Genomic DNA, 12,978 nt, shown 5'->3' with positions numbered 1-12,978 from the left:
TTCACTGTGGTCATATAATATACTCTACATGATTTGAGTTCTTTGAAGTGTGGTGAGACTTGCTTTATGCCCAGCATATGGTTTACTTTGGCTAATGGCCCGTTGGAACTTAAGATGAATGTGTCTTTGCAGTTGTTAGGTGAACTGTTCCATGTATGTCAAGTTGCTTTATCATTTTGTTAAAATCCTTATAAGTTTACTGATGTTTTGTCTGCTTCTTACAGTTACTGAGAGAACTATGCTAAGAGCTCTACCTGTAATTGTTGGGTTTGTTGTTTCAAAATAAGTGAGGCAAAATAAAATCAGGTGCTTACAAATTTAAGATTGTTATGTACTCTTGTTAAATTAACCATGTTATCATTGTGAAATGTCCTTCTTTTTCTGAAGTAGTACTTGTTGCCATAATATCTGCTTTTTCTGAAATTTATGTGCCTCAGTCACCTTTATTTTGGTTAATGTTTGTGTGGTGTATACTTTTTCCATTCTGGTACTTTCAACCTATCTATGCGCTTACATTTATAGTGTATCATCTCCTTAACATTTCTTATAGTGCACGTCTGCTGGTTAATTAATTTTATCAGGTTTTGCTTGTCTAAAAAGTCTTCATTTCTCCTGAAATTGTGAATACTATTTGCACTGTGTACATACCAATGAAAATAGCTCTTGGACAAATTTAGAACAGAATGAAGAAGTATCAGAAACACTGTGGAGCACAAAGATGAGGATGGCCAAATAGAAGAGCGTATCAAAAATTTTACTTGTGTCATTCTGTCCCTCAGTCTGAAGCAGCTTGGTGCCAAAGGGGATCCCCTCTAAGGGATTTCTTCCCATGGGGAAAGGACAACAGGAGAACTGTAACACCTCTTGTCACCACCAGGAACACCAGCAGCCTTCACCACCTGATGGACCTGCTCAGAGTCCAAGCCGCTGCACTCCCCCCAGAGGAGGAGCTGCATCCTCCCCTCAGGGCTTAGGCCTCCCCCAGCACCCACCATCTTCAGGGCTTGAGTTGCTGGTGTGCTTGCAACTCAGAGCCTGAGGACCCCATCATCCCTGGGGCCCATGTTGCTGCTCTACCTTGCCCCTCCAAGCACCAAGACACCACTGCACCCCACCCACCAGGACCTGAGCTGATGTGGCATGCCCTAAGAGAATGTGGACCCCAGCTTCATTGGCGATCTGTGCATGCCTGTGCCTTTGAAACTGGCACCACTACAGCAGATGTGCTCACACTCCAAGCTCAGGAACCATGAACTACACTGTCACTCTGAGCACCTGCACCCCAAACACTGGCACCACCATCAATGCATGTACATCTCTGTCCCAGAACCCAGCACTGCCATCAAGGCCTGTGTGCTCACATGCCAGACACAGCACCAAGAAGAATCCCCTCAGCTAGGACCTCAGTCTGTGGGTGAAAAGATGATCAAGAGGACCCCAGCATCCTTTGCCATCTAGGAGGCCAACAACCCTCACCACTACTTCCATCACAGACACTCACAGCCTTGACCATCAAGGACCCTCCACAGTCTTCACTGACATTGACCTCAACTGACAGAACTGCATGGAGACTATGCTGTTGTGCCCTCCCTGGAACTGGAGCTGCTGAACTGCAGAAGAAAGAAAGAGAGAAAGAGGGAGGGAGGCAGGAAATTATCCAGTCAAGAGGAGGAAAAAAAGGAATGAAGAAAGCCTACAGGATTTATGGAATACCATTAAATTTTTCCAGAGAAGACATACAAGTGACCAACAGGTATATGAAAATGTTCTCAACATCACTAATCATCAGGGAAATGCAAATCAAAACCACAGTGAGATATCAGCTCAGACCTGTCAAAATGGCTATTATCAAAAAAATCACATGATAATAAGTGTTGGCAAAGGTGTGGAGAAGGGGGAATCCTTGGTACTTGCCTGGTGGTCCAGTGGTTAAGACTCCATGCTCCCAATGCAGGGGGCCTGGGTTCAATCCCTGGTCAGGGAACTAGATCCTGCATGCCACAACTAAAGATCCCGCATGTCACAATGAAGATCCTGTGTGCCGCAACTAAGACCCAGCACAGCCAAATACATAAATGAATATTTTTTTAAAAAGAAAGAAAGAGAGAAAAGGGCATCCTTGTGCATTGTTGGTGGGAATATAAATTGGTGCAGCCATTATGGAGAACAGTATGGAGGTTCCTCAAAAAATTAAAAATAGAACTACCATATGATCCAGCAATCCCACTTCTGGTATACATACAAGGGAAATGAAATCAGGATCTTGAAGAGATATCTGCACTCCCATGTTTATTGCAACATTATTCACAATAGCCAAAACGTGGAAACAACCTAAGTGTCCATTGATGAATGAATGGAAGAGTAGAAAGACCCTGAGCTCACCTGCTCTCACAGGCACACCGAATCACAACTATTTTCAGAACAACCATCAGTGGAAAAGACTGGAACCTACCAGAAAAGATTGTCTACAACTAAAGATATAAAGAAGGAACCACAATAAGATGGGTAGGAGGGGCATCATCATGATATAGTCAAATCCCATACCCCTGGGTGGACAATTCACAAACGGGAGGATAAGTACCATTGCAGAGGTTCTCCCCAATGAGAGAGGGGTCTGACCCTATGTTGGGCTCCATAGCCTGTGGGTCATATACTGGGAAAACGAGCCCCCAGAGCATTTGGCTTTGAAGACCAGCAGGGCTCACTCTTGAGAGTCCCAGAGAGCTGTGGAAAGTAGAAACTGTACTCTTAAAGGGCGCACACAAACTCTCACATGCTCTGGGATCCAGGGCAGAAGCAGTAATAGGAGCCTGGGTCAGAGCTACCTGCTGATCTGGAGAGTCTCCCAGAGAGGTAGGAGGCAACTGCAGCTCACCCTGGGGACACAGACACTGGTGGCAGCCATTTGGGGAGCTGATTCTACCAGGAGGACACTGGTGCTGGTAAGCACCATTGTGAAATCCTCCCTCTAGCTTATAAGCCTCAGGACCCATCCCTGCCTGTAGGCAAAAGTGCTGAGACACCTCATGCCAAGCAACTAACTGGGCATGGGCACAGCCCCACCCACCAACAGGCAGGCTGCCTTAAGACCCCCTGAGCCCACAGCTGCCCCTGGACATGGCCCTGTCCACCAGAGGGCACGGGATCTGCCCCACAAACCAGTGTGCAGGCACCAGACCCGGGACCCCCAGCGACCTCCAGCCAGAGACCCTGGGACCCAGCTTCACCCACCAGTGGGCAGGCACCAGCCCCAGAATCCCCTGGACTCTGGCCCTGTCCTCCAGTGAGCCTGCTCTAGCCTTGGGACCAGCTTCACCCACCAACAGGTGTCACTCTTTGTCACTATTTGCTATCACTATTTGCAGATGACACGACACTATACGTAGAAAATCCTAAAGACACCACCAAAAAACTACTAGAGCTCATCAATTAATTCAGTAAAGTTGTAGGGTCCAAAAATAATATACAGAAAATCTGTTGCATTTCTATACACTAACAACAAACTATCAGAAAGAGAAATTAAGGAAACAATCCCATTTACAATCACATAATAAAGAATAAAATACCTAGGAATAAACCTGCTTAAGGAGGCAAAAGACCTGTACTCAGAAATCTATAAGATGCTGATGAAAGAAATCAAAGGTGACACAAACAGATGGAAAGATATACCATGTTCTTGGATTAGAAGAATCAACATTGTGAAAATGACTATACTACCCAAGGCAATCTACAGATCCAATGCAATCCCTATCAAATTACCAATAGCATTTTTCACAGAACTAGAACAAAAAATTTTTAAATTTATATGTAAACACAAAAGATAATGAATAGCCAAAACAAAAAACAGAAATATAGATCAATGGAACACGATAGAGAGCGCAGAAATAAACCCACACACTTCTGGTCAATCTACAACGAAGGGTGCAAGAATATACAATGGAGAAAAGACCGTCCCTTCAATGAGTAGAGCTGGGAAAACTGGACAGATACATGTAAGAGAACGATATTAGAAATTCTCTAAGACCATATACGAAAATAAACTCAAAATAAATTAAAGACCTAAATGTGAGACCAGATACGATAAAACTCCTAGAAAAAAAACATAGATGAGACACTCTACGACATAAATAGTAGCACTATTGTTTTGGATCTGTCTCTTAAAGGAGATAAAAGCAAAAATAAACAAATGGGACCTAATTAAACTTAAAGCTTTTGCACAGCAAAGGAAACCATCGACAAAACAAAAACAAAAAGACCACCTACTGGGACTTCCCTGGTGGTCCAGTGGTTAAGAATCCGCCTTCCAATGCAGGGGATGTGGGTTCGATCCCTGGTCAGGGAACTAAGATCCCACATGCCACGGGGCAACTAAGCCGATGTGCGCTCTAGAGCCCATGCGCCACAACTAGAGAGAAGCCCGCCTGCCACCACAAAAGATCCCACATGCTGAAACTAAGACCCAATGCAGCCAAATAAATAAATATTTTTTTAAAAAGACAACTTACTGAATGGGAGAAAATATTTGCAAATGATATGACCAACAAGGGGTTAATATCCAAAATATGTAAACAGCTCACACAACTCAACATCAAAAAAACAAACAACCCAATTTAAAGAATGGTCAGAAAGCCTGAATAGACATTTTTCCAAGGAAGACTTACAGATGGCTGAGAGGCACATGAAAAGGTGCTCACCATCATTAATCATCAGAGGAATGCAAATCAAAACCACAATAAGATATCACCTCACACTTGTCAGAACGGCCATCATCAAAAAGACAAGAAATAGCAAATGTTGGCAAGGAAGTGGAAAAATGAAAGGCTAACACAATATTGGTGGGAATGCAAATTGGTGCAGCCACCATGGAAAACAGTATGCAGAGTTCTCAAAGAACTAAAAATAGAACTACTGTATGACCCAGCAATTCCACTCCTGGGTATATATCCAAAAAAAAAAAAAAGAAAACTCTAATTGAAAAAAAAGATGGGTACCCCAATGTTCATAACAGCATTATTTACAATTGCCAACCTAAGTGTCCATCAACAGATGGATATATATATATATATATACACACACATACATACATATACACAATGGAATATATATATATATGTGTGTATATATATATATATATATATATATATATATATATATATATACACACACAATGGAATACTACTCAGTCATTGAAAAATGAAGTTTTGCCCTTTGCAGCAACATGCATGGAGTTGGAGGGTATTATGCTAAGTGAAATATGTGAGACAGAGAAAGACAAATACTGTATGATATCACTTATATGTGGAATCTAAAAAATATGACAAACTAGTGAAGATAACAAAAAAGCAGCGGACTCACAGATATAGAGAACAAACTAGTGGTTACCAGTGGAGAGAGGGAAGGGGGGAGGGGCACGATAGGGAAAGGGGATTAAGAGGTACAAACTACGATGTATAAAATAAATAAGCTACAAGGATATATACTGTGACAGAGGGAATATAGCCAATATTTTGTAATAATGATAAATGGAGGGCATTATGCTAAGTGAAATAAGCCAGACCAAGACAAATATTGTATGGAATCACTACTATGGGAAATCTTTTTGAAAAAAAGAAAAAGTAGAACTCACAGAAACAGATAGCAGAATGGTGATTATATCATGTTTTGTAATCTTTTTTTCCCCTCACTTAATAATGTATTTGATGTTTTTCTATATCACTAAATATAGATGAACATCATCATTTTAAAAAATTGGTTAATATTCCATGCTAGGGATATTGCACTATCATTAAAGAGCTCTTGCCTAATGAAGCCTGAGGTGTGCTCCTACCCACTTGTGATCAGCTGGGCTCTGTCTCTCTAGGTTATTTTGATAGGAACTAGCTCCAGGATTGAATATCAGCCTAAAAAATTAATTAGTTCATTGAAAGCCCCAGTTATATCACTGAGGTTGGAGGCAGGTCCGTATAGTTGTAGTGCTGACCAAATCTCAAACTTGGCCAGGCATCTTATGCCTGTTGTTTCAGAAGTTGGAGTGGGAGATTGGCAGCTGAGGTGTCTCCAAGGGAAATATAAGTTAATTTTCTTTGCATCTGTGGTTATATCTCCTTCCTTATTTCAAATTTTATATGTGTGGAATTTCTTATTTTTATTTGGTTATTTATTTTATTGAGTTTTAATCAGAATCAACTCTTCTTTAAGCTCTTGGATTGAAATTTATTAATTAATTACTATAATGTTTTAATTTATTTTTATTCACACATGTAATATAAAAATATGTTCTCATTAAAAATTCAACCAGTACAGATATAACTAAAGTTCCTCTTAATCACTATTCCCAATCCCAGGCCCTTCTCAGAGTATGGCGGATGTCATTCTAGACCTGTTTATGGAGTTTCATTTCCCCTTTTCTCACCCAATTACTGTCTTCCTCAGGAAAAGGAAGTATTAGATTTATCTAAGTTATAACAGTGGAATTTTTAAAGTGAAAAACCTTATTTAAATTACTCATTTCAGCTCCAGTCCTGGTCTACTCTGACCCAACATGGTTTTATACCATCAAAAATATGCTTTAAATATCATGAAATTGGGTTTTTGTATCCCATGTCTTCGTATTTTTTAATATACTCCTTTATTTTGGTAGAAGACATTCTCTAATCACTTCCTGAAAATGGCTGAATTAGAGGTAGATATTCTGAATCCTTGTATATTAGAAAATCTCTTTATTCTCATTTCCCATTCGAGTGATTATCTGGCTGCACATAGATTGCAGTGTGCATTAATTCCAGAATGTTTGACCACAGGAACCTTTTCCATGGGCATCCCATTGTCTCATAGGGCTCTGTGGAAATATACTTTGAGAAAAGTTTTCTCTTTGAGGAAAAGCTGTATTCAGTTAAGATTTTGCTTGCAAATATTGTGACTTGATGAGACTGTTCAGGTACCTGATGGATAGCTTAGTAAAGGTGTATTTGTTTTCATTTATGTTTATGCATATACTTTACCACCATGAAATTCTTTTACTCAGATAATCCTGTTCATAGTAGAAATTAATATTGCTAGAACTGTGGTGGGATTTTATGTTATTTGTATCCTAAACCTAAGTCCTGCTCCCTTGTCACCAAAGAGTTCTGTGTGACTAGTAAGACTCTCCACTATTGTGTATAATTACACTTCTCCATTTTTATCCATATATATATATATATATATATTCATTTTAAATCACAGCCCTTTCTTGTGGTCACAAACAGATATACCACAACAGCAGCAATGCAAAACCACTTTTACTACCATTGTTGTACTACTGTTCCATGTGTCAGGGACTTAACCTAACAACCTGCAATATAATGGTACTGAGTAGTATTTTTTCATTTATCTGGGAATAGAAGAGAACCTCTAACACAGATCTTGCTTGGGACCTGGGTTATGAGTAACCAGAGTCTTATTCTTCCTCATCTCCAGGTCTGTGGGTTCTGGGGTGCCACAACTCAGACTTTCGGAACAGAGGCATGACAGCCTTACTGAAGGTTTATAGTTGTGACAGAAACACTGGTGATTATTATGAGGACACATATGAAGATATTCCAACCTTCTTGCTGAATGAAAACAATGTCATTGAACCCAGAAGCTTCTCCCAGAATTCAAGGCACCCTAGCACTAGGCAAATGCAATTCAAAGCCACCACAACTCCAGAAAATGATGTAGAGAAGACTGACCCTCAGTCTGGAGAGAGGATGCAGCTGCTTAAAGAACAAAGTGTCCTCTCTAGTGATTTGTTGGTGCTCTTGGGACAGAATCCTACTCCACATGGATTATCCTTATCTGATCTCCAAGAAGCCAGAAATAAGGCTAATGATCATTTACCTAGAGCAATAGAAAGAAACAATCGCCCGTCTGAAGTGGTACATCTCACACCAGAGCTCCACCACAGTGGGAAAAGAGTATCTACGCCTGAGCCAGAGCTGCCGTTAAGATTGAATGAGAATTTGGGGACAACTATAACAGTAGAGTTGAAGAAACTTGACTTTAAAATTTCTAGTTCATCGAACAACCTAATGACTCCACCAACAATTCCATCAGACAAGTTGTCAGCAGGTACTGAAAAGACAGGTTCCTTAGGACCCCCAAATATGCCAGTTAATTTTAGTAGTCAATTAGGTGCCATTGTATTTGGCAAAAATTCATCTCACTTTATTGGGTCTGGTGTACCTTTGGGCTTGAGTAAAGAAGATAATGATTCCAAGTCATTAGAAGCAGTTTTAACAAATAGTCAAGAAAGTTCACTGGGAGAAAATGTATTATCAGTGGAGAGTGATAGGTTATTTAAAAAGGAAAGAGTTCGTGGACCTGCTTCATTGACCAAAGATGATGCTTTATTTCAAGTTAATGTCTCTTTAGTAAAGACAAACAAGGCACCAGTTAACTCAACAACTAATACAAAGACTCACATTGATGACCCAGCATTATTAATTGAGAATAGTACATCAGCTTGGCAAGATATTATGTTAGAAAGTAATACTGAGTTTCAAGAAGTAACTTCCTTAATTCATGATGAAATGTTTATGGACAAAAATACTACAGCTTTGGGACTAAATCATGTGTCAAATAAAACTACTTCGTCAAAAAATATGGAAATGGTCCACCAAAACAAAGAAGGCTCTGTGCCACTAGATGCGGAATATCCAGATACATCGTTCTTCAAGACTCTGTTCTTGCCAGATTCAACAGATTGGATAAAAAGGACCCATGGCAAGAACTCCCTAAGTTCTGGGCAAAGGCCCAATCCAAAGCAATTAACATCATCGGGATCAGAAAAACCTGTGAAAGATCAGAATTTCTTGTCAGAGAAGAATAAGGTGTTAGTAGGAGAGGATGAATTTAGCAAGGGCACAGGTCTTAAAGCGATGATTTTTCCAAATAGCAAGAACGTATCTCTCACTAACTTGGCTAATGTCCAAGAAAATGATACACAGAATCAAGAAAAAAAGTCTCAGGAAGAGATAGAAAGGAAAGAAAAATCAATCCAAGAGAATGTAGTTCTGCCTCAGGTGTATACAGTGACTGGAACTAAGAATTTTCTGAAGAACCTTTTTTCACTAAGCACTAAGCAAAATGTAGAAGGTTTAGATGAGGAGACATATTCTCCAGTACTTCAAGACACCAGGTCATTGAATGGCTCAGCAAAAAGAGCAGGGATTCACATGGCCCATTTCTCAAAAATAACGGAGGAAGCAAACTTGGAAGACTTGGGAAATCAAACAAAGAAAATGCTAGATAAATATCCAAGCACCACAAAGATGTCTCCTATTCCAAGTCAGCAGAAGGCTATACCTCAACGTGATAAGCGGGATTTGAAGCAATTCAGACTCCCACTGGAAGAAATAAAGTTTGAAAGGGGGGTAATTTTGAATGACACCTCAACTCAGTGGTCCAAAAACATGAAATATTTGACCCAGGGCACCGTCACACAGATAGAGTACAACAGGAAGGAGAAAAGGGCCATTATTCAGTCATTCTTATCAGATTGTTCTGTGAGGAGTCATGACATTCAAACAAATGGCTCTGCATTACCCATTGCACAGGTCTCAGTATTCCCATCAATTAGACCTACAGATGTGACCAAGATTCCATCCCAAGACAACTCTTCTCATCCTCCAGCATCCGCCTGTAGTTATAGCTTTGTGGAAAGGAGTTCTGGGGTCCAAGAAAGCAGTCATTTCTTACAAGGAGCCAAGAGAAATAACCTTTCTTTAGCCTTCCTAACCTTGGAAGTGATTGGAGGTCAAAGAAATATCAGCGCCCTAGGGAAACGGGCCACAAACTTACTCATGTACAAGAAACTTGAGAACTCTGTTCTCTTGAAACCAGAATTGCCTGAAGCATCTGGCAAAGTTGTTCATCAGGAAGACTTTTTCCATACAAAAACTAGCAATGGTTCTCCTGCCCACCTGGATCTCAGGGAAGAGATATTCCTTCAGAAAACACAGGGACTTGTTAAATTGAATAAAGTAAATAGACCTGGAAAAGTGCCCTTTCTGAAATGGGCAACAGAAAGCTCTGAAAATACTCCCCCCAAGCTGCTGGGTCCCCTTGCTTGGGATAACCAATATGCTACCCTGATACCAAGAGAAGAGAAATCCCTAGAGAAGTCACAAAAACACAGAGCTTTTAAGACAAAAGACATCATTTTGCCCCTGGACCCTTGTGAAAACAATCATTCAATAGCAGCAATAAATGAAGTACAAGATAAGACCCAAAGAGAAGCCACCTGGGTAAAGCAAGGAGGGACTGGAAGGTTGTGGTCTCAAAATCCACCAGTCTTGAAACGCCATCAAAGGGAAATAACCCTTACTACTTTTCAGCCAGAGGAAGACAAAATTGACTATGATGATACTTTCTCACTTGATACGAAGAGAGAAGATTTTGACATTTATGATGAGGGTGAAAATCAGGACCCCCGCAGCTTTCAAAAGAGAACGCGACACTATTTTATTGCTGCAGTGGAGCGGCTCTGGGATTATGGGATGAATAGATCCCCCCATGCACTAAGAAACAGGTATGGGTACATTGATTATTCCTTTGTCCTACTGTTGTGACCTTTGACTTTACCAGGTGCTGAAACAATAGGAAAGGCACAACCAGCAGTGAGACTCCAAAGATTGAGGAAACTGAGAACCAGATGGCAAAGTCTAGATGAAGCTGAGGAGCAAATGGGAGATTAGATGATGACACTAACAATGAGAGTTACGGGATGGTAAACCCAGATGGCATGAAACTCACTCTGGTGGGATGGTGAAGAAGAGGCATCTACAAAAGGGTAGGGGGGTCAAAAGCAGCCATGGGGAGCAGGAAGAAAGTCAGCCTCACCTATCAGCCCTATGAGCTGCAGGGTAAGGTTTAGTCTCCTGAGAGCCCTGATAGAGGCAGGAGGAAGCAGTGAAGTGTGTGGTAAAGAGATTGAGGATGCAGGGAAAGTTGTTTTCCATAGTACTGGGGATCCAGAGGACAAAGTGGGAGGATTTGATTGTTAGGGGAGCAGAGGGAGGTTGGGCAGGGGAAAGAAAGCACAGAGACATTTGGAAGATAAACATAAGGAGAGTCAATCAGTCAACCAATATTTATTGAGCACCTATTATATGCCAGACACTTGCATAGACACTGGAGTGCAGCAAAGTAGGAGCCTACATTCTACTTGGGAGAGCAAGGGACAATAAATTAGCAGAAAACTAAATAGGGGAATCTTGGTGCCGTTCAAAAGGTAGACTTGAATAATATGGTAGAGTGACGGGGGTGTTACTTTAGCTGTAACGGTCAGAGAAATTCTCTTTGTGGAGTTGAGGCCTAAATGATGACAAGAGGTCAGCTAACAGAGGTCTGAGAGAAGACATTTCCAGCAGAGGGAACAGGAAATGCAAAGGCCCTGAGAATGAAACAAGTTTAGCATGTTTGAGGAACAAAAAAGGACCAACATGAATGTAGTACAGTAAGGAAGTGTGTGCAGGGGTAGGGAGATGAGTTGGCAGAGATGAGCAGTGGTCAGATAATATAGGACCTAGAGGAAGGGTAGATGCTATCCCTCTTCATTAGTCATTGTCACTTCCCAGCCTTGCTTTCTACCTCAAATGAGCCCTTATTGCTGCACAGCAACCGTAGAATATTTCCTGCTCTCCTGGACCTCTATCTTACATTTTCTGCTTTTTCCCTAAGTCTCCAACACGTTTTGCCCATTCTCCAGCACCCCTTCTCACTCCTAGCTGATGCTTTGCACTGAACTCCACAGACTTCCAACACCACATTTACTGACATCTGTACCAATATACTGTCCAGTTTTGCACTCGATCCCATTCTTTCTCCCTTCATAAAAAACGTTGCTTCAGCAAGTCCCTTGTTCTCTCTTACATCATCAGTTTCTCACTCTCCACCGGATTAGTCTCACCAGCATCGATCAAGCTATTGATTAGAACAGGGTAGTGGTGGTGAAAATCAAAAGGAATGTAAGGATGTTGATTATAATTTAAAGATAAGCAGAGAGGGCTTGCTGTTAGATTGAGTATGGAGAGGAATGGTGAGAGAAGACTCAAAGATTTTCGGGTTTTGTCCTGAGCAACTAGGTGGATGATAGTGACATTTAATGAGATGTGGAAGGCTTGAAGCAGAACAGATTTATTTGAGGAAACACTCAAGGGTCTGTTTTGTACATATTTAACTTGAGATGCCTATTAGAGATCCAAGTTGAGTTTTTAAAAAATTTCTTTTAATTTTTTTTGGCTGCATTGGGTCTTAGTTGCGGCACGCAGGATCTTCATTGAGGCATGCAGGATCTTTTCATTACAGCGCACAGGCTCTTCGTTGTGGCGTGCGGGCTTCTCTCTAGTTGTGGCATGCTGGCTCCAGGGCACGTGGGCTCTGTAGTTTGTGGCACATGGGGTCTCTAGTTGAGGCTTGCGAGCTCAGTAGTTGTGGCACATGGGCTTAGTTGCCCCGTGGCATGTGGGATCTTAGTTCCCCGACCAGGGATCGAACCCACGTCCCCTGCAGTGGAAGGTGGATTCTTTACCACTGGACCACCAGGGAAGTCCCCAAGTTGAGATGTTGAGTAGGCAGTTAGATATATGAGTCTGGAATCCAAGGAAGAGGTCTGTGCTAAAGATATAAATTTAGGAGTTATTAGCTTATTAATAGCATTCAAATAAGACTTGATGGGATGATAAGGGAGTAAAAGTAGATGTAAACCGTGCCCACTTTACGCTAGGTCCCCAAAGGGCTACATCCTCAAAGTAATGGTAAACCAGTTAACTTGCACTTCATTGACTTACAGCCCAGTTTTTTGTCATCTGTGTTGTCCATGAAATCTCTATTCTTGATCAAAATTTAAGCATGTCTTGGATTGGCAGTGCCTGCAGACATCTGGCTGAAGAATACATAAAACCTCTCTAGTATAAGAAACCAACATTCTAGGCCTCAAGTTATTTTCACAAATAT

General features: G+C 41.1%; 1 protein-coding gene across 2 annotated transcripts in view; it reads left to right on the top strand.

The window, feature by feature from the left end:
* The window catches only part of F8 (coagulation factor VIII), a 121,975-nt gene that overhangs the window by 57,486 nt on the left and 51,511 nt on the right, over nt 1-12,978 (top strand). For both annotated transcript variants that reach the window (XM_032620284.1, XM_032620283.1), the window contains exon 14: nt 7,459-10,552. In XM_032620284.1, coding sequence (XP_032476175.1) covers nt 7,459-10,552 — 3,094 coding nt within the window. The remainder of the gene's footprint in view (nt 1-7,458; nt 10,553-12,978) is intronic.

The sequence above is a fragment of the Phocoena sinus genome, chromosome X, assembly GCF_008692025.1.
Source record: "Phocoena sinus isolate mPhoSin1 chromosome X, mPhoSin1.pri, whole genome shotgun sequence".
NCBI lineage: Eukaryota > Metazoa > Chordata > Mammalia > Artiodactyla > Phocoenidae > Phocoena > Phocoena sinus.
This window is presented reverse-complemented; position numbering and strand designations above follow the sequence as displayed.